The following is a 23,038-nucleotide window of genomic DNA, read 5'->3' as shown; positions in this document are numbered from 1 at the left end:
GGTGGAATGACCGGCGATGGAAGAGAACGAGATTCCTCCCAACGAAAAAAAGAGCGGTTCTTTTTAACCCGTCACGCGCTACTGAAACAGAACAAAATGAGTACGTACAAAAAAACATTAAACGAAAGTAACGTAATAATAATAACAATACAGAGAAAAGAATCAAAATCAGTGCGAGCCTTCACGCTTGTAATGAAATCTCGATTAGCCAGAAGGAAGATCTGACAAATAATAATAATAGAAAAAAAGTAAAGTAAATAAATAAACCTACAACAACGGCGACGACAGTTACAGAGCAACAGGAACAACAACAACTACAACAACAACAACATCGTCATGATCGATAACAACATCAAGAACAACAACAGCAACAACAAGCGACAAGCCTAATCTAGAGATCGAGAAATATACTCATTCGAACCATAAAATAATAATGCCAGTAACGTGTTAGTTCGTAAACGTTTCGTTACGTGTCCACCTGTCTGCCCACCTGTCTTTGCATCACAGGCAGGATAATATATATATATATGTAAATATATTAACACGTGTGTATATATATATTATTACAATCGTCTACGTCGTGAGCGCGTCAAAGGCTTTAACAAATCCGCAGATATTAAAAAAAGCGTCGGATTTAGACCCATCGAGAACGAAACTGATAAACATGAAAAAAAAAGAAAAAAACGAACGAGATACTATTAAAAATAATCGATTTTTCTCGTCTTTTTCGTTGATATCGCGGATACTTAGCCCGATCCGGTCACGATATATATCCAGCACAGTTTTGTCAAAATATACCTTAACTTGTTTTGCCCACTTCTATCCATCGACTTCCGTTACAGTTCCGACTCTCCGTTTTCTACCTACCGTAATACTATTATACTACTAATATACTACTAATATTACTATACTATATACTTACTAAAAAGAAAAAAAAAAGAAAAAAAAAACAACTCTCTAACACTGGTGGTGGTTGTCTGTGTTGTGCTGCCTCTGTCTGTCGTAGAGCAAGGAGGCTGGCATCCGTACTCTGGTCGCACTCGATGACCAGGGAGGTGAGTGAATCGCTTTTTAGCCATATAAGTAAAACAACATGAAGGAACCTCGGCTTTTTCTCACAGATTACATAACAATTGAACTGTGTCTCGTGGCACACCTGACCTCAGCACAAAATTGTACCTTTCCTCTCTCCTTCCGGTGTCCTTCGATCGTTCCTGTGGTGAAAATCTCACTGCACGCACGGAAGATCACGGGGGGAATACCGAATATCGCGTGGATCCCTCGAGGACACCCTTTCTACCATCTTGTCTTCTGTCGTCCAATCGGTCGCGTTCCTTATCTATATATTTTCCTCTTCTCTTTTCTATGTTTCGTCTCTATTCCTTTTTTCCATTTTATCGTCCAACATTGTTCTCGACGATTCCGTTTCCCCGTACTCTTCCAACTCTGGCTCTAAAAATCGATAGGTACTTCGCCACGGTCGCTTATCTCGAGAACACTCGTGACCTCCTGACCTTTTTTTTCGCAGAGAGAGATTCGTTAACACGTCTCTACGCGTCTCTATCCGTTCTCTTTTTCATTTTCACCTTTCTCTGATAATAGTTCGAAAGGTATTTTATGATTTTGCGTTTCGCGTCGCCGATCAATACGCATCGTCGAAGGTATCTATCCTCGTTAGCTATGGTCGACACGGGTTTAAGTGTCGACTTAACGTGTCACGGTTCGCCGGCTGGTTACGGCCGAAGAGACCGAAAGCGAATTACCAAGCCATCGATCGATCTGCTCGTGATGTATACTATCCATCTTTCCTTCTCAGTTTTTTGCCCTTTCTATTTTTCAACCGGTCTGTTTATTCGTTATACGGGTCGTAGGAAGGCATCCTTTTAATAGAGTATTCTGTGTACCGTGAAGCGCGAAGAAACACCCTCGATCGCATTTCCGATCGATCGTGCTCCACCTCGCACGCTTTTGCTACGACAAACCAGATATATCCCCCCTTGGTTTGTCTCTTGAAATTCTTCCGCGAATTGACCTGTTCTTGGCTAATCGACCCGATCAAAGTTTCTCGCGTTCAACCAGCGGACGTTCTCTTTCTATATTTTTCTTTTTCCGTTCTCTCTCTCTCTCTCTCTCTTATTTCTCTTTTTTTCTCCACCTACTACTACGTCGTATATACACTGTCATGAAAACTTCTAGAATTATACACGCAACTCCCTGCTCAGTGAAGTATTTTGCAACGAGAAAGTAGCGGTAGATTTGCTTTTTAAATGCGGGTTAGAATATACATATAGCGGAAGTATCGAACGAGACAGTGCGAATTCGCGGTTGACGATGAAAAGCGACAGCCAACTACCACTGTACAGCTGTACTATACAAAATACTACTACTATTAATACTACTACTTAGTACTACTACTATGTTATTACCGTTACTACGATTACTAGTATTACACCATCAACACTACTAATACTGTTTTGTTCTTTACAATTGATCAAGTGCAAAAGTATTGGGAAACAATATTATTCGAATGTTCTTCAAAAGATTGTATTAAGTTTACATTTAAAATAGCATTTAAGAATGCTTAGAATAAAGTAATTCTATTAAAAGACAATCGATTTCCCTAGATTTTTGTACAGATAACTAGAATACGACACTGCTCACTAATTACTTACTTATGCGACAAAGACACTGACTATCACAAACACTTAATTGCTGGTGCTGCTATTGCTGCTGCTGCTGTCAGTACACGAATATTCGATATCCGAGAACGCTGTTATCGAATCAAATCTGTACAGAGCATCATGCGCGGGATCAAGTTGACTCGTTTATAACGCCCTGTTTTGTTTCTTCGTCCCTTTGTGTGTCTACGATATTTTTCTCCTTTTCGCCCTTCTACGGTCTTTCTACTTACTAATATAACCCTTTCTTCGTGTGTCCATTTCTCTCATTTTCTCTTTATATATCTATATATATATATATCTTTATTTCCCTATTTCTCGACAGCCTCCTCTCTTTTTCTATACACAGCGATTAAGTACTCGAACCGTAGACGTGTATCTCGTGTATATATGTATGCATCTCGACTAGACGCATACGTATGTATTTTGTCAGTCTCTCTCTCTCTCTCTCTCTTTCTCTCTCTCTCTCTCTCTCTCTCTCTCTCTTTCTCTTCCTTACCTCTCACAAATACACACGTTCTTTCTTGGATTGTGTATCTTTTTTTACTTCGTAGCCAAACACGAAGCTTCTAGCTGTGTCGCTTTATCAGTCAACGTGTAATACGTACATATTGTTTATATATCTATTCATATATATGAATATACGTATCGAATCTATAGATAATGTTATATACATATATCACGTATGTGTATGTATATAAAATCTATGTACCTCATATTCTTTAGTGTACAAAACCCAAAACAAGTACTTAATGAAGCTCCCTATCTATCTTCTTCTTCTCACCTTCTGTGTATATATATATATGTATATATGTACTTTACACGTACACATGTCTGTATGTACATACATATATGTATACACGTACGTATATTCTAACTCTGTTTTTGATTTCTTTTTACCTTGATTTATACCCTTCTGCATCAAATGTAGGTACTTTTTGTCGACCGTCGTCTTACCAAGCAGGTGTTATATTGTCCTCCGCTTTTTATCTGCGAGTTTACCGACGCCGTCGTGTACATATTATTATTATTATTATTATTATTATTATTATTATCATCGTTATTATTATTATTATCATCATTATTATTACCATCATTATTATTATTATTATTATTATTATTATTATTATTATTGCTTTGTTACTATTATGTATCATGCATATAATACTAGCGATTGTGCGATTATAGTTATCGAGTCAAGGTCGGATAAAAGTAGCACGCGATTCGTGTAATGCTTTTTACTGATCGAGACAGAGATGCAACGACGAAGGGGAAAAAAAGAAGTAAGAAAGCGGCGAGACTCGAGACATTTTCTCACCGCCCGTTCTTTCCTGTTGTATCATAGTTGTGCTTCGTCAGCTCGGTATATTTATACCCACGTAGAATTCTGATTTTCTTATATACGTAGGTCTCCGCTACGTTCTCATCTTCGAAGCTGCCAAATATCAGTATTATATATCGTTGTCTCTTGCGAAAATCACCTTACGTATATATACTTAGCAGTGCGATGCGCATGGTGCAAACAGACGCGTCGACGTCGACGTCGTCGTCGTCGTGTGGAAGTTTGACGAAATTCATGTAAATTTTATAGCGCTAGTATAACTCGATCCCACTTGTTTCGCTCTGATTAGCTACGATCTCATTATTATCATTCTTATCATTCTTTTATACGCGCCACCACTCCTTTATCTTTTCGTCGTTATTATTGTATTCTCATATGTTATGTTCTAATTTACCATCGCGTTCAAGGTGTCCGTCCATGAGAAATTATCTGAATCAATATCAGAAATCGAGGGAAACGTTTCTTTTCACAGTCATTCTCATGGACGTACATCTTGGACAGAACCATTTTCTTTCGTAGATAAATATGAAATTTTTATTTTATTACAACCTGGCACGTTTTGTCACACGACTCGGGTTTCGTGGAGTTCCATCGAATTTCACGAGCCAGAAGAAAATAGATACGAGAAATGAGGCGTAGCTTCGAGTTGAGATCATCGTTTGGTATTTCATAGAAGAAAAAGGAGAATATAAATGTGATCCATGTGGCAAGACGTGCCCGGAGGTTTGCTTGTTTGTCTCTGACTTAATTTCGCAGTTGTTCTCGCGCATCACTGAACGATCTTTCATTTCCGTTAACGTGTGGGCCCTTCGACCCTGTCGTAGAGCGAGGAGGTCGCAGCGAACACTCTGACGATGTTAGACCATCAAGGCGGTAAGCAGTTCCCTCAGCAATAAACAAAACAACAGAAAAAAGAATTTTAAGAAAAGTAAATTATCTTCTTGAAAAATGAGTCGAGAATATTAAAAAAAGAAAAGAAAGGCGAGAGCAAAGTGACGAGAAATGAAAGGAAACGGAACATTGAAAAAAGGAACAAAAAAGTTATAGAATACGGACGAACAAAGTTTTTTTTTACTTTATTCGATTTCGAATGGTTAGATAATTTCTTTCTCTTTTTTTTTTTTTTATTTTTGTTTGCTTCAAAGAGAACAGAAGAAAGTAAAAAGAAAAGACAGATCTTTTCGTACACTTTCCACGGTTGACGGGATTAGATCGTTAAAATAGGACACACTTTGACACGTATTTACGCGTACCATTCGGTGGTGTTCGTTTTTTAATGTCAAAAATTCGCGACTATGAGTCCTGTCAGTTCACAGGTTATTTTAATTTCCCTGGCAAACGTGCCCGTGTTCTTTGACAAGGGGACAACACTCGAGTTTCGTAGAAAAATTACGTAGTTTCGATTTCTGATCTGCTAAAAGAAAAAGAATCGCTGGAAGTGAAGTAGCTTTTTGAAAATCGTCCGAAGACTAAACCGGATATCGACAGATTAACACAACGACTACATATAACGACTATAGAAGTGTATTTCCGCCTGTCTGTTCGGGAACTGAACGCGCGTTTTATTCTCTGGTTCTGATCTCTTTCTCTGTCCTTTAGCTAAAACAATCTTCTAATTCTGTATCTTACAGCGCCACGGTACTCTGAGTGCCTACACTGGAAACGAAGCGTGTCTTTTTCTTCCTTTAATCTGCTTCTACGCCTTTGTCTGCTCCTATTTAACATTCGACTTCTCGCATCATCGCCACCGCGCCACTCGCCCTTAATTCGATTCGGTTCATCGATTAAATCCATTTCGTTCTCCCTCATCCTCGTTCATCCCCTCACTGTTACTCTATCGTAGACTCGATTATCCAGCTCCTCGACGAGACTTTAAGCCACCCACTCCATAATAACAGAAATATATAGTAGAGCGTGTAACCACGTTTCGCCGTTAGTTAATGCTATTAATAATTTTTAACTGGCTAATCTTTGCTCTTGGAAATTTCACAGATCGACGTGCAATTTAATAAATTCCCCAAAAATCCAATCTAGAATTCTTCGATCCCCGGGAAACGTTGGATTTACCAACCGTTCGATCGACGATCATATTTAAGAATCGTCGGCCCTCTTAGCTTCTTCGCTTCGTCGATCGAATCGATGAAAAATTCATTCTTTGGTTCGTTATCTCATTTTTCAGTGAGCGTTTTCCAGTTCTCGAGAATACTTTGGCTGTTTCGCTCCGTGCATTGTAGTACACGAAGCAGAGGAGCGATCAGAGGAGGACGATGTCTGTTCCGCGTTAGACGCTCGACAAGTTTCCCATTCCGCGGCGGAGCCAATTATTTTTCAAGACGCTTCACCACGCGTCTCTCTCTCTCTCTCTTTTTCTCTCTCCTTCTGGCTCTCTCTATTCATCCAACACTATGTTCCGTGTCGCCGTTTCGCAGTTGGTAAATCCAACTTCACATCGATTCTACTCGCTATTACGAGTGCAAAAAGATCCTAGTCCTCCAGCAGCCTGACCCGCAATAGAATTAATAATCAGGATAAAATGTCGTCGTACGCGCCCTCTCGCTCCTCCGATATATCATCAAGATGATGGACGGAAAAGTGTAATTGCTATCCACGATGAATCTGACTTCCTCGGCTCTACCAAGAGATCGAAATCCAATGAGAACGAAAAGAATGAAAAAGAAAGGAACAGACAGTAAAGGAAAGGAAAACACAAAGGAAAAGATGGACACAGATGATGGTTGTCAATTTATGTTACAGTATTACGTAGTCAGATAGAATGGAAAGACGGAAAGTAGTGTGAAGAGCTTTGAGTTAGTTTAGTTCGATCAGTCTGTTAACCCGTAGTTTGCCCGTCCTTTTTTCTCTAGAGCGTCCCTCTAAGTAAAGAGGGTTTTGTGAATACAGGGCGAGTCCGATTCCTCGTTGATTAGCGTCCGAAGTAAAGAAGTTTAAGGGTCAACTGTCGCGTCTCTGTTTGGCCCGTGGTTCAGTCACGGGACGAGGGAGACACAGCTAGAAAAATGTTTTCTCGTGGAGCGAAGCGAGGGAGCGTTTCGACGGTGCTTCCTGTACCTCACGTTTAACAAGCCGCTGATTGGTCGGTTGCCTGTTTAGAGCCACGAGGTCGGGATGAAAACCCTCGTAATGCTGGACGAGCAAGGCGGTAAGCCATTTCAATCTAGACATACAAACATTAAACTTACGTAAAACGTCTCTTACAAAAAAAGATATATATTTATCTGGTCTCGACTGACACAAAAGCCAACGATCGACGACCATATATATTCTATATGTATTCTATTATATGTTCTCCATACGTTCTCCACCCGCCGATGTATATAATATTTATATATAGTCATTATATGTATATAGTTATTATATATAGATATTATATATATATATATGCATATACGACACTAATTGCGTGTAATAATCGTCCAGACACTAATGCAACCCTCTGTACGTCGGAATTAAATTTCGATCGAACGGCTGATACTAACCAAAATGCACCAAAAGACAACAGATTCGTTCTTTCGACATCTCTTCACATTCCTTCAACGTTCAGATCGTTTACGTTCGAACAATCATCAATTACTTTTCTCCCCTTGTTCTTACGTTTCTATTGTCCTGAATATTGCATCTTGTTTGATACCTTGATTATCTATCGCCTATGACCATAATATCTCCTTCCAGTTGCATTCACGATTCTCTCTCCTCGATCTTCCTCGCTCTTGTTTCTTTCGATCATCGCTCTGCTCTCTTCCATCGCCTTATCCTATATATTTCTCTTATTTCTAATACTTCCTCTGCCACTCTATCTTTCTCTTTCTCTCTGCGTCCTATCGTTCTCTCCGCCTGCTTCCTCCTATTCTTATCTTCGCTTCCTTCCGTGAACGTAATCTCACGAAGGCGAACGAACAAAAACAGAGAAATACAAAAACAAAACAAGTAGACGAACAAACAAACCCAAGTAAAAGAAAACAAGAATTAAAAGTAAAAAAAGAAAAAGAATACGCGCTCCACGTTTTAAACGCATCCCTCCGGTACTTCCGGCACGGTGTAAGTCAAAGCCTATTAAATCTACTATTGTATTTGTTGACCGGCACATTTGCATCAGCGCGTTACTCTTCGTGAATATATTTGGTTCAATTCGTACCCAGTACCCTTAGAATCCACCGTACACCCCAGTACATACAGAATTACTCACCCGATCTTAGGATCTTAGGTTACCCTTAGTAGGGAGACTCTTTGCTTAGCTGTTGCACTTTCGTTGCACTCGTTTTTTTTCTTTTCCGAGGATCCTTCGTCGAGAGAAAGATTCGTTTATTATATTTTTGATAAATAAATCTACCAATTATCATCGCAAATATTTTTATAATGTATCTTTTTTTTCTTTTTTTGGGCGTAGAACATGGCATTGTATTGTAGTTCGAATTCTATAGTTACGCTAAATCTTAATATAGTGGAGTCTCTCGATGAATCCTCGTAGAGTATTATGAAACCACCAATCGTCATTTAGTATAAGGGAATAGCGCGTTAAATATTTTGCAACTAATTTAACTTCTAATTCGTTTAAGGATAGTTTAACGTTATTTGAAAAAGAATTGAACAAACAGTGCTCTATTCCCTGATCGCTTAAAAAATGACGATTCACTTCAATTTTTGAGGAAGTATTCCGATCCTCGAAAGAGAATAGGACAGCGTGTCCCCCTTCTTTATTTTTCATTTCTCGAGTATCCAATTTTTAGCAAACGAATTTCTGTTTGGTTATTTACAAGCGAGATGTAGAGGTACAGCGACTAACGCGATTTTTATTTTCACGTCGGCTGTCTGCTCTCTTTCGGGACGCTACGTTAAAGATGCGATAGGAAAGATGTTAACAATGTTCTCTCGTACAATGAAACAGAGCAACTGGACAGAATCGAGGAGGGTATGGACCAAATCAACGCCGACATGCGCGAGGCCGAGAAAAATCTCACTGGAATGGAAAAGTGCTGCGGTCTCTGCGTTCTCCCATGCAACAAGTAGGGCTGTCCCGAATCGTTTTACGCTTCTTATCCTTTCAAATCTTCTCTTTTACTTTACAGCGCACTCTCTAATCGAGAAATTCTATCCTCGATCTTTAACGCTTCGTTTCTACCTCTATTTCGTAAAGAAACTAAAGATAAAATTTACCCTGTGTAACTAAACTGTGAAGTCTATTCTTACGGAACAAAAATTTCTGTCGACTCTGCAAATCTTGAAATACCTTCGGAATTTTAAGAAGAAGCGAAAAATGTTTGAAGCAAAATACGAAAGATATTTCTTTATTCGATGTATCTTGTTCCTTTGAATTATCTATGTAATGGGACATGGAATTTGCTAATGGAACATTGATCTTTCACAGAGGCGCCAGCTTCAAGGAAGATGAAGGCACGTGGAAGGGAAACGATGACGGCAAGGTAGTTAACAACCAGCCACAACGGGTGATGGACGATCGCAATGGACTTGGTCCTCAAGGCGGCTATATCGCCAAGATTACAAACGATGCCCGTGAAGGAGAGATGGAAGAGAATATGGGTCAGGTGAACACAATGATCGGTAATTTGAGAAACATGGCGATCGACATGGGCAGCGAACTGGAGAATCAGAATCGGCAAATCGACAGGATTAATCGCAAGGTGAGGAGACGATTCGCCAGTCGACGAGTTCAAAGATTTGAGTTCAGAAAAGTCACCGAATCGTCCACCTTCAGACTTCCCTCTGTCTGTTTGATTTCGAGTTATTTATATCTTAACCTACCATGATCTAGAATGCTCATATTCGCTATACGATTCTCTTATACAGTCACTATTATAATAGTTACACATTAATTAATTAGACTCAAGTATATGAAATTTTCTATCGCATAATGGTAAAAAACTATGATATCATGAAAATGAAATGGGAAACCTGATAAAAGAACGCTTCGTTGGAAGATAAGGGCATGTGGCATTATGTTTTTGCAATATTGTCTTTTGTAGTCGCATAATTTAATAATAAAATTATTGTTCAATTTATTAAACGATATTAGAACGAGGAAGGTCTGAAGTAGTTGAACGAGTTGTTGATTGAAATGATGATTGAAAACACGTACGATTAGCTCCGCTATATTTTTCTCTCCACGGAGCATGCGTGGATTATTTATCTCACGATGCACGCGCTCAGAGCGATGCACAACACGTTCGTTGTCGCTTTCGCTTTCTTACATGCCCTTCGATCTACCTAGCCGTCCATGTTTCCCTTCGTTCCTGGCGCGGTCCCAAAAGTCGGGTCGACGTTTCACGTGTCCTTGGGAATTCCGTTTCGTTCTGACACGTCCTACATGTACAGTGCTCGTGCCAGATCTTGTTTTCCGCTCAGATCGAATTACTGGAACGAAAAACTGGCGCACGGTAGATTTCAGGTGAAAAGATAACGCGAAAGATTTTAGCGTGCAATATTGTATTCTGTATAAAGACGGGGCGATTCATGAGAAGTCGGCTTCGTGTAAGAATTCGTGGTTTCTTTGACGATACTGTCCGATTGCAAGACTTCTGGCCGCCGACGATGGGCAACGTGTCGTACGAGTATACGCTCTATTTGGTAGCATTGTTGTTCCCTTTTCCTTGTACATGTATCCTTCAGCCCCGAGTCATTGTTCCTCAACTTAGAAGAAGACAACCTAGTCGGGATTATCTCACCTTTCAGGAGAACGTACTGGATAGAACGTTTCCTCTTCTTTTGTATATACTTCTATAAATCCTACACATTATTTTTATATTCGCACGGAAATTCTATTTACCGAAGACGAAACGATTGTTGTTGAAAGAGAGAGAGAGAAAGGGATTGCACTACAGGGACCGATTAAAACGAGTCGTATTTTACGCATCGTTATTTAAAATAGTAAATAAACGATCGTTTCGTTTTCGCGTTGGCATGCGTACGCACGTGCACCGCACGACTAGCCGTCCCTTTAACTATCCCCTTCTTCGTCATCGCACCACCGGCGTCATTCGACTTTTTGCCATCCTCACGGGCTGTCTTTTATGTTCAGCAATATTGCAATCACAAATCCAAAAAGAAACAATGGAAAAAAAAATAAAAAAAGAGAGCACATGTTAGAGTATATAAGAAACGAGTAATGTATAAAACGAGACGAGAAAAAAGATGCAAGAATAAAAGAAACAAATTGATAATTACATTGCACCAAATATTAGCTATCGGTCGATCCTGACCGTGTCTTACACGCTTTGTTGGCCCTTTTTTCTGTCTTTCTCTATTTTTGTCTTTTCTTTCTCTGTTTCTTCTTGCCTTACGTTCAACTGATGATTCTCTTATTTTATACCACCTGTGACCAAATCCAAACTATGATAATCCGCAGGGCGAGTCAAACGAAACGAGGATAGCCGTGGCGAATCAGCGTGCGCACGCTCTACTCAAGTAAAATGCGTCACTCTGCCCACGTACCCGTCTCCTCCGAGCCCTAAATAGTCAAACAATAAATGAATATATATATATACATATACGTATATATATACACATATATATATAATATGTATATCAGCTCCAAAATATTGTACGCTCACACGCCCACGACCCTTTCTTCTGCCTTCTCGTCGTCGGTCGGACACCGCCAACCCGTCAACCCAACTCGATCCACCTGTTTGTGCTACAACGAAATCATCGAGCCTTCCGGTTACATCGATTTATATATTACGTGTGTCTTATATCTCGCGTACTTAGTGCAATCTCCTATTATTATACACGTCGTTTAGTTCTTACACCCCTTGTAACCGTCTTATCTTTTTTACCGTTCTTCTTGTTGTGTCCAGCCTTTTTTTACTCTGGTTTCACCGATATGATTATACCGTACGTAGTATATTATACATATACATACGTATATATCTATATACATGCGCTTATATCAACGTCTAATCTTTTTGGAATCTTATTTGTCGGATGAAACCCTGCAGTATCGTCGCCGCGCTCGTCGTTGTCGTGACGACTATGCACGAGTTTTGTTTCTTTCTTATCGCTGCTGTATTCCTTTCGATTCGATCGAATATTCAATCTGGTCCTTCTCGTGTTCGATCAAAGAATCCGCGGTATCGTCTAGATTACTGCATCGATTCTGCCAATCGGGCAGAATTTAAATCAGAATGGAAATCGGGCGCAGCAGCGATCGAGCTCAAGTACGAAGTAGTACGAGTCAACGATGACGACGAACGACCAGGCGAGAGAATAAAAAGCGCAGAATAATCGAAGTTAAACGAGGTCGACGATTACATGATCTTGATACACGCTTAAGTTTGAGTTACGATCTTCCGTTTGTTTGTTTTTTTGGTACGCAGGGCGAATCGAACGAGACGAGGATAAAGGTGGCCAACGAGCGAGCCCATCAGCTACTCAAGTAAGGCCACTCTCGACCACTTGCACCCCGTCGGCCACCAACAGCAACAAATACTACCATCACCACTATCACAACCACAACTACACTATTATTGATAACAACAACAACAATAACACTAGCAACTACAACAAAAGACCAGGGCTATCAGCTACAGATACACACGATCAGTTGTTACTCTCAGTTAATCGTGTTCATGTACTTGCAATTTATTTATTACGATTTACTTATACCTCAAATCGTCGTGAACCTTTATTACAAACGAGTTGACAAATAGACGATCGAAAGAACGAAATGCAACTTCTATATTACATGTTCTTTTTTTCCGTCCTACGTTCGAATCTTTTTCGTTCTTCGTTCTGTTCAATTTATAGTGTATATTTGTAGACAGTAAACGCGTGCGTTATAGAAAACGCCCAAGAGAGAATCGTTCTCATCGGTTTTCGTACGTATTTACTCGCAGTTAGTCTATTTATTGTTGTTCGTGCAACGCGTCGAAAGAGTTATTGCGTTCTGGGAAATAAATTGTACCATCTTTTACCCTGTTGTGCACTTTATTTTCGGCGAACGTTAGAAGTAAATTCTATTTGAATATATTACTTGTATCTTTATTGTCGTCGTTAGTATATCATCCAAGTAGCTCCATTCTCTAGCGATTATACCTTTTTTTTTTTTTATTGTGAATCTTTGATTCCTCCTTTCGGTCCGTTTTACGTTCAACTATCTTCGAATGGTCCTTCAGCGAATCTGCTCGGGCGTACTTACGAACATCATCTTTAACCCTTAAGAGAGCAAATTTTCATCCTTAAGACATAGAAATATTTAGGAGGAAAGTAGAAGAGAAAAAAAAAGTTAGTTTATTTACGAATAATGTTTACATGTAACGAAGATGTCGACGCAACGTCGTCAAGTCAATTCAGTGATCCGATAGAGTTTTTTAAAAGACGAGCCAGATGTTTACAAGGAAAAAGATAAGAAAGGGAGAAAGTAGAGAGCAAATGATGAAAAAGAGGATACAAAAGTGTAAAGATTTTTTCGTCTTAATTGCACGTTTATCCAAGTTCTTCCTCTCGTGATATAGCGTTTACACTTTTAACGATTTATCTAAAAAGTTTCTAAAATAAGAAGAGTTATTAACAGAGAAAATACAAAAATAAGAATACAGAATACAACAAATACTAGAGATCCATTAGTTAAAAAAAAAATAATAATAACGAATCGCGCGCCTGTTTAAGGGTTAAAGATTACCCACAGTTAACGAAAATAAAAGCATATAACACAGGAAACGACAATGTCAGTTGGACGGGAGCGCACACACGCTGTAGTTCTCTGCATCGTTACACACACACACACACACACACGCGCGCAAAATCCAAACGACCCTGTATACATACATACACATATATAGGTACACATACATGTAGCTATGTTCAGATATACAGAGAGAAATCTGGAATACAGCCACATACAGCGAACAATACAAAAGAGAAAAGGGAGAGTAGTATAGATCGCACAGCGTGTGGGAGTGCACATGTGAACGATACATACGCACAGCGAGCCCTCTTTAGGTAATACATACCATGTAATTTGTTATCACGATTAGCGTTACGACCAAAATATCCGTGTACAGTAGATCGATACGTAGATAGACATCAGAGATGCGTGTGTATGTGTGTATGTGTGTGTGTCAGAGCACACGCGCGTGTCGCGCGGTAATTCCAAGCAGCAGTAGGTCGTAGCGAGCGTGCTAGCCGAGGAGCAGCCTCGAGATATACATGTATGATGTACGAGATTACCATGTTTGAAAACGCGAATGTATATCGAATGGATCGAGGGAGCTTACCCGTAAATGGCAAATAATATTAGGTTCCTCCCGAAAGCGGTCGTTACTCGCTTACCTTTTTCTCGATACATACGCTCTACGTCGAACATCGTGCGATCAACGAAATATCTCGCTTCCCGAGAGAACACGAGAAACCGGAGGGGATCACGACAGACGGGGCGAGGTAAAAAGCGGAGGAGGACGTTTAGCGCGGCAGCAAGTTGATGTTCACGAAGAAGAAAAGGGAGCGGAGAGAGTATAGTGGTTCCTCCCTTTGTGTAGAGTAGGAGGAAGGGAGGAGAAAAATATAAGAGCAAAGTGATGGGAAAGGTACAAAAGAGAAGGACAGGCGGAGATAAAAATGGAAGAAGAATTTGATAAACCAATGCAACGAAGAGGATGTCGTAGCGAAAAAAGTCTAGAAGAAAGAGAGAGGGAAACGGAATGAGAAAGCGAGAGGGGAGAGAAGAAAGGAAGGAGGTGTTAAATGTGTAGATAGAATTTTGTTCATCGTTTTATCTGTCGACTCACCATAGAGCGTAGATCGATTCCGTTTCTTGCGGTCCCGCGCACGCTCAACGCGCCGGGTTTGTCACTGTAAGGTTTAACTCCAAGTGAAAGAAATCACGAATGCGATAGAGAGAGCAAGAAGAATACGACAAAAGATTTAAACAAAGATTGTACATTATTGTATTTACACGAAGCGAAGTACCTCTACTTTGTACTATAGCGAGCGAAAGAACGAATGAACGAATAATCCATTGTACGTCGTGTCACCACGGCGCTCTGGGATTCTCCCGGTTACGTTTCTGTTTCGCGGTCTGCGAGTATCTACATTCCAGCATTATCTCTTATTCAGAATCCTTATCTTATTGAACCGTGATAGTTGTTTACGCGCAATAAGTTTGCGATCGTTCTGACAATGAGTCGATATTTTTTCTTTCGTTTCTCTTTGCTAGAGGACTGCAAATTTGCAAATACGTAGAAGTAGCGTACTACTATATAATAATTTGTAACTTGAAATAGTGATAGACATGACGTGGTTACCGCGGATTAGATCCAACGCTGCAGACAAGGGATGTTTCTCGAAGCAGCTGTCAGCCTTAACAGTATTCGCATCTTTACACTTACCTCTTTAGCTTTAAGAGAATGCATAGAGACAGAGAGCAGAGATGCTGTCAGCGCTGACGTGATCCCTCAAATCAGTAGTATCAAAATTAGTCCGTAGAAAAGAGAGAACGAGCGAGAGAGAGAGAGAGAGAGAAGGTGAACAAACAATAAGTATGAGGAGAGTTTGTCGCGTAGAGATTTTTTTATGTAGACCACATTTGGCAAAGAGAAAAAGAAAATACGTGTACACCGCATTTAGCATATCGTCGATAAGCATGAGATGATTTCGATACACGTATTAATTATTATACATTCACGTAAACTTTATTTTGGATTTAACGAATTAATCATATATATATATATATATAACGATATTGTATAAATATTGTAAAGGGTATCGCCCTCGAGTCGCGCGTTGTATTAAGAATGGAGCACAAAAAGAAGGAAGGGGATATATTACGAGTAGTTCCTTTCGATTTCGCTTGTTTGTTTGCTTTTCTCATTAACATAGTAATGCAGTTATGATCGGTAGCTTGCAAAACTTCTTGGACGCTTCGCCGGACGAACGTACTAAGAGGAATAAAAGAGAGAATGTTAAGGGAAATTTGGTGAACGAAGGAACAGAGCAAATGAATGTATGAGAGGGAGAGAGAGGAAGTAATATTAGAGAGCAAGTGCGTGATATTTGATGATGATAATGATTATGATTGTTACTCGAGATCGTTAGGCCTATCGTAATTATTTACTTTGTCAGAGGAAAGATATACGAACGATTATAAATAGGTATAAATATATATATATATATATAAAGATTATATATATATATATATATATATAAATACGATACAAACATATTACATGCATATATTTACGGAACGAGCGCGGTGAGCCCCCTTCTTATGTAGACCTTTAAAATAGAGAAAAAAAAAACGAAAAAAAGGGAGGAAAAAGAGAGCGAAAGAATCTACTTTATTTGCGAGCGGATAATGTTGTTATATTATCATAAATATTATATATATATTATACAATACGGAATCGAGCAATATTGTATTGTTACTTCGTCGTTAACATTTATCACCGCCTATTCGAAGAATTATATTATGTACCTATTTTACAAAATAATCCCTCGTATCTGAAACGAGTAACTCATATCGAACCTGTTATAGGTCTATGTGGTACGCGTAATTTTAAATATTCACAGAATTGTATAGAACACGCAGATTTAAGTAGATAGACGCATAGATAGGTCAAAATAGACGAAGTAGCCTGCGGAAAAGGGAAATGGTTTACGGTGTGAATGAGAGATCGAGTGAACGAGATAAAATTATAAACCGATTAATTGAACAGCAGTTTTCTTATAAAATGGAAAACTATGGGAGCAGCAACCACAAAAGAAACAAAAAAAAAAAACGAAAAGACGGAGAGAGGCGAAAGCTCGCGAAAGATCGTGTGCAACCGATTTGAAGATTCGCTGTTGATGCATTGTTCTATTTGGTTGACGTATTCGTAATGTTTACGGTGGTTGCGTGCAATTTTTCTCGAGTCGATCTTCAAGAAAGGAGAAGTTTCGTGCGAAACTCGTCGTTCGAAATTTATCTTTCGACTGTCTCCTGACGAAGTTATTGCGGTATAGAGCGGTATTGTAAAGCGAGACGATGAGAACTGCGTGCACCGACGTCTAACGTTTGCAATAACAAGAGTACGATCGCGATTATTAACACAAATTGGGACCACCGTGCAAAAGTGCAAGGTGCCGAGATGAAAACGACTACGGCGCGACGAGTACCACAAAGCTCGACGCTGTTAATTTCTTTTGTTTTTCGACTACGACGAACGTCGAACACCTCGTCGTTGCCGGCCGCTCTCCGATTCTTCGAAGCGACGATAAAAACGAGACGAGAAATCGCGAATATTCAGTAGAGTAAACCACGAAGCCTGACAAAGAAGTTAGAACAAACGTAAAAAAGAAAAAATACTGAAAAATAATGAAAAAAAAGAAAAAGAAAAAAACATAAGGATGATGAAAGATAGAGGGAAAGTACGCGAACATTGTAAAGTATTTGGTAAACAGACAAATTGATGAAAAAATCAGCTTTTCTCTTTTTAGTACTGATGTATTGTCGCTAGATGTATTACAGAGACGTAAGAAGTATTCTTCGGCAGTACTATTATAACAAATGCCTATGTATTTTACTTCTCGGCAAATAAACCATCAAGTATTGTATGACTGCTGTTTCTTCTACCTTGGATTCTCATCTTCAGTGACACTGCCAGGTATCGTTTTTCTATTCTCTATTCTTTTCTACTTATATTTACATTTTTACATCCAACTCGCTTGCAATCATGATCATTACTGATTACTACGGCAACATTTTACAGAGAATCAGTTGAAGAATCGAGTTATCTACGTTGGACGGATTTAGAAACGGGAGTAGATCGATTCCAAGACGCGTAATCTCCTCTTAGAAACTCCCTATGCCGCGAGAACGTGGCGCGAGCTTTTCTTCGAGCTGAAGCAGAAAATGTTCGAGCATCCTTACGAACTTCGACGAGAGATTCGCGAGAAGAAGAGCTGGGGCTTTGCTCGACTGGACGATTGCAAATGCTGCATTGGCGTTGTTCTCGCGGTAATGCCTTTGTTTCACAAATTCTCTCTGAATTTCTGGTCCATTTGATCGGATTTGGCGAAGGAAATGGAGGTAGAGGTGGAGGTGGAGGTGGAGGAGGAAGAGAAAGAGGCGGAGATGATGCAAGAGGAGGAACAGATAATTGTATTGAATGTGGTTGAAAAATTGGCCTTGTATGGAGCTCAAAATCTGCCAGTAAACGATAAGAAGGAGGAACATTTTTGCTTCGTATCCTAGCTAGAATATTACTTCTTCTGATTTCCAACTTCATCCGACTTCTGGGACTATAAAGTTTTGTCGATCCATTTCGAGCTCTAATGGCCTCTCTTCTAGCCAGAGTGTGCTGAAGAGTACCACGAAACCTATTGTAAATGTCCGTTGAACTTAGCCTTGTACGAACTTCGCTTCTCGAACAATCGTATCTCAAATTGCTACTCGAAATATCTGCTCCTCCGCTTTCCCTATGCTGAGTACCTCTATCAACACGTTCCAAGATTTGACCAAATTTTTCTAATACTTTTATGCGTCTGCCAGAGTTCTGATTTGTAATTACGTTTTGTATCGATGGTACATTAACTTTTGTTATATTGGAGGACTTTGAAGGCACGATTTCGGAAAGAAGTTGATCTTCCTCGTCGTCTTCTACATCAAGATTTAGTAAAAAAGGAGGTGGAGGTGGTGGTGGCGGCGGTAAATTCGTCGAGGAATCGTCCGATAATAATGAAAACACAGAGAGATGATCTTTTTTCATAAGAACCTCAGATCTCGTTTTATGTTCCGAGAGAAGTCTCGTTTCTTCTTCCGGTTGTTCATCTTCTTCCTCGCCAATCTCTCCCAACCGTTGCACGCTTCGTTTCTTACCTCGAGAATTGTTAGAAAAGAAGGTAGGTCTAATGGCAGGTAGGCTTTTCGATTTAACGGAGGAAATTTTCGAACGAATCTTCGTTAAAACTTTCATGCTACCCTTCCTGTTTTTACGACGCTGCGAACTCGTTTCCTCCTCGTCCCAACTTTTCGAGAACGTGGAGGCTAACTTTAGTTTCGATTGTTTTCTTTGTGGACGCATTCGCTCGCTTCTTCGCTCGTTTCCAGGTAAATCTTCCGGTTTGAAGAATATCCAGACGTGGTAACGAGTCTTCTGAGGTCCTATGTACAGCTCGTTGCTATAGGCTGTTTGCAATAATCGAGACACGTACGACAAAATTACCTGAAAACCAAAAGTGAAGTGTATAAAAATATTTTTGATTTTTAATCATTGAACTTTATTCTCGAAAGACTTTTCACCGTGTTTTTATATAAATTCCTAATTTTATTCTTTTTATACGTACCTGATATAGGGATAAAAGAGCAAGATATCCTGTCAAGTACGTTTTGATAACTTCACCTCGACTTATAATCTTCGATCTGCACCCATTAGTGGAGATGGTTAAATGTTTAGGATCGTAGTTGTAGACGGCACTGGGGCTGAGAATATCGTGATGAACACAAGGTTTCGGAATGTCATTGGAACAGCAGGAAAAAGGTACATCGACGGGCGTGGAAGTTTCTTCTTCTCGCTCTTCTGGTACTGATCTTTATCACACAGTCAATGCATTCAAGCATTAAGGCAGACTAAGAGAACTTACTAAAAATGCTAATACCTCCTTTTAAAACAGACAAAAGTAAATGGGTAAAGCTGAGATTAAGCGGTATTATCTACGTTCTCTTAAAATCGTTCGACAATCATCGTATTTTAAGGAACATTCTGAAAAAATATTCAGGAGCCACATGGTAAATACATTTATAGGTGCCGAGTGAAGCACTATGTTCATATTTATTCTGTAAATATAAAAGAAGAAAAAATTCTTCGAGACCACTATAATTATCGATAATTAAACGTAGTTCGTATTTAGAAACTAGTATTAAAGTGCAATTCCCTCAATTCACGATGTAATTTCGCAGTTCATTTTCTCAGAAAGTTCCTCGATTATCCTTTTAACCATTTTTCATATTTATCGCTAACACCTTGTTTCCTTTTCTACACTAGCGTGCACGATAGTCACTAACCATTTAATTCTTGTTATTAACAATAATAAATGGTAATTGGTTCGATTATACCCACTGCCCTTCCAGTCGAGGACCGTTCTCCATATCCTCAGGTCCCTCCATCGACAGTTTCAGCCACGGAATTCGAAACCAATCTTCGTAACTATCATCCCCGCAACATTCGAGTTCGGTTTGAAGAGCGTCCACCCTCGCTTTCACAGCGACGTCAATTCCATATTTCTCCATAGCTTCTATCAAGCCATCGCGGCTTTTTTGCTGAAATCCGCTCAACAGAATCAAGTAAGTGGCGTTTAGAATAGCTACCAAGAATCCTGACAGCAGGCAGGCAATCACGTGGAAGAATAGAAGCCGATTCACATCGTGAGGATCTACGTTGTCATCTACTTTGTGTTGATCCTCTAAATCGTTTCTAGCTGGTTCTAGTTTCAGGTAGAGCCAGCACTTAATTCCCAGGATGTAGGCAGGGGAACAGCAAACGCCAGCAGACACGATGATCGCGGTCCACACGTGGCCGTCACCTGCTCGTCGTGATCCGCTCGTTAACCCACACAATAAAAAAAAACCAATTCTAAAAAATTCGTCGTATGACCATCATCGAGAAATGGGAGAATTTTTTAGCGTTAGTCGTGCCTAACGATAGCAAAATATTATTATGTGACTCTGCTGCATTCCGTGGATCATTCGTAGCCCAATCGTCATTTTCCATTCTTAATAAGTTATTTTAGTTTTACGAGTTATTCTTGTTGCGATATTTTATACATAATTCTCCGAACGTTCAGAGTCTTTTTATATGTTGAAATAATGATAATATTAAAAGTGCAACAGTGTCAATACATACACTAGCGTTCATAAGTCACGAGAAAATCGCCCGTTTGAAACACTGTCTTTAATAAAAGAGATCTGTAATTAATATACGCGATAATATCTGTGAAATATAAATAATATGATCTAGATGCCGTTAACAAGTATCAACTTTATTTTGTAATTACGATATCCCCTTATGGCTACCCCAAATATGCTAAATCTTCCATGATTCATTGACGATAGAGTATATTTCAATGTACAGCAGAACTCCATTTATCTAAATTGTGTTTCAGTTAATTTCTGTTCAACCGAAGCTCAGCTGATTAAATCTTCTTATCTGGACATCAACTCTCGCTATGTGAACGAAAAATAATAGATAGTAGGAAGAATTAATATACTTCAATTATATGTTTATCACGATGTGTTCAGATAAATGAAATTCTGTGTATCATTTATACGATCACTAACTCCATGATAGATAAACGCTCGATACCTGATTAAATTGGAAAAAGATTCGACAGATTGAAAGCTGTATTTTAAAAAACTGCTATGAGACACAATCAGAAAATCTCCCGAAATCAGAGGATGAAACGAATCAGAATTAAAAGCAGGTAAATGGTTTTCGTACGTGGACTAACCGGGGGTGATAAGATTTAGGTAATCGGCAAAGCCTCTTTCGAATCGTACGGCCCAGAGAATGGCCAGAACGACGGCTAAAAGACCAGCCAGGTTCATGGAGAAAACAATACAGTAGAGTACTTTCACGGAGGGCCAGCAATAAACGGCATTTACTAAGCCCATGTATCGTTCGCTTTATGATGGATAATCTTCATTGGTATCGAAGAGCCAGTCATCGTAGTTGTGTAATTTCCCTAATTATTTCCTCTAAAGGGTTACAATACAAAATTGCTTTATTGCCAAGATATTGAAACCTGAAGTGTCATGCGATAATGCTATTTCTTTCGGTGCTATCTTTGCACTGCAAGTTTGTGATATAGATTGCTAATAATTTCAAGATATATTCGATTAAAAATTTGACACACGTCATATCATTTTATCTCTTACAGGCTATCATGAAAATTCATAGCAGCGCATCTTTCTTAAATTAAGGAATTAATGAAATTGAACAAGTGGAATTAAATCGGACGAAGAGTAGAAATGTTATTGTTTGCAGCTGTCGCAACTAACGATATTACGACGGTATTATTACAGAACGATAATACTAAACCAAAGGTCGTATGGAATGGAACTTCGTCTATAATAGTTATAAAGGCTTAAATGGGGCTTATAAAGGCTCAAATATTTTAGGCAATGGATCATTTTGTTTTTTTGAGTATTAGAATTAGCCTACATTAGTCGCTCTTAACGTCTTAAACGATACAGATAAGACAAATAGTGAAATATTAGAAAGATTATTTATTTATTTATTTACTTATAACACTTTTTTTTCTCATGATAATATTGATCTATATCAACACTGTAATATAGATAGGATTATTAGTAATAACCATAGATGTTACGGTAATAAAAATACAGAGATAATAGTAAAGTAATAAAATTAGACATTACTATAGTGATTGTAATCAATAAGTGAATAAGTAAAAATATACATATATATATATATGTATACTATCTTAGAATTTGTAATATTCCTTAATACATGTGCACAGAACGATAATACGATAATATGGTAATAACAACTGATTCTCGGGTTGGCCTCGTTAAAAACTATAAAAAACAGTAACAACGACGACAAGGATTGCGATAAACGCTATCAGCTCGCCATAAATGCCGTATCAATCGGCTATAATATAGAAAACGAGTGCCGCATGTGTTCCATATTCACACATCCATATTCAGTTCCATACTCATTCATCTTATTTATTGTATATATATCATATATCTTTTTTCTCAATTAACAATATCCTCCATCGTCTTCTCTTTTGCCTCGAGTTTCTATGCATCGACAAATTATCAACAATCCAAATCAATGAACAGCGAAACTCATGGACACGAATATATTTGTTTGTATGAGGTAAAATCATTATATATAGAGAGAATTATGCTCTATTATAGTAGAATCGAATCAAGGTTCGATTTATTCATAAAACAATATAATACCACACAGGTAGATCTGTTCTCTCATTATCCTTTATACTACAAGACTTAACCGGCTAACGCCCTAAAAATGCATTGGCACTTTCG

At 38.9% G+C, this 23,038-nt stretch overlaps 2 protein-coding genes across 11 annotated transcripts in view; one reads left to right on the top strand and one right to left on the bottom strand.

The window, feature by feature from the left end:
- The window catches only part of LOC100643971 (synaptosomal-associated protein 25), a 28,625-nt gene extending 11,045 nt beyond the window's left edge, over positions 1 to 17,580 (top strand). For 4 of the 10 annotated variants that reach the window (XM_048405919.1, XM_048405921.1, XM_020862939.2 and 1 more), the window contains exons 4-7: positions 1,007 to 1,055; positions 8,924 to 9,041; positions 9,404 to 9,677; positions 12,369 to 17,580. In XM_048405919.1, coding sequence (XP_048261876.1) covers positions 1,007 to 1,055; positions 8,924 to 9,041; positions 9,404 to 9,677; positions 12,369 to 12,431 — 504 coding nt within the window. In that variant the 3' untranslated portion in view covers positions 12,432 to 17,580. Of the gene's footprint in view, positions 1 to 1,006; positions 1,056 to 4,844; positions 4,894 to 7,131; positions 7,181 to 8,923; positions 9,042 to 9,403; positions 9,678 to 11,398 lie in introns of all 10 variants that reach the window. The other 6 variants (XM_012308575.3, XM_012308574.3, XM_048405922.1 and 3 more) reach the window with 5 other exon arrangements.
- Positions 16,903 to 22,122, bottom strand: LOC105665736. The gene is made up of 6 exons (XM_048406014.1): positions 21,468 to 22,122; positions 21,327 to 21,362; positions 20,081 to 20,621; positions 19,624 to 19,658; positions 19,312 to 19,555; positions 16,903 to 19,190 (listed from the first exon to the last, which is right to left on the bottom strand). The coding sequence occupies exons 1-6, from the start codon at positions 21,632 to 21,634 to the stop codon at positions 17,757 to 17,759; spliced, it is 2,457 nt and encodes an 818-aa protein (XP_048261971.1). The 5' UTR covers positions 21,635 to 22,122; the 3' UTR covers positions 16,903 to 17,756.
- Positions 22,123 to 23,038: the final 916 nt, after the last annotated feature.

The sequence above is a fragment of the Bombus terrestris genome, chromosome 5 (genome assembly GCF_910591885.1).
Source record: "Bombus terrestris chromosome 5, iyBomTerr1.2, whole genome shotgun sequence".
NCBI lineage: Eukaryota > Metazoa > Arthropoda > Insecta > Hymenoptera > Apidae > Bombus > Bombus terrestris.
Note: the sequence above shows the minus strand (reverse complement) of the source record. Positions and strands in the feature narration are given on the sequence as shown.

Excerpts from the sequence above, each read along its gene's own strand:
- LOC105665736 (XM_048406014.1), bottom strand. The coding sequence starts at position 21,634 with ATGGGCTTAGTAAATGCCGTTTATTGCTGGCCCTCCGTGAAAGTACTC. Across the intron at positions 21,363-21,467 it reads AATCTTATCACCCCCGGTTA|CTTTCAATCTGTCGAATCTT; the intron begins GTCCACGTACGA and ends TTTAAAATACAG. Across the intron at positions 19,556-19,623 it reads TTTGTCTGTTTTAAAAGGAG|ATCAGTACCAGAAGAGCGAG; the intron begins GTATTAGCATTT and ends TGTGTGATAAAG.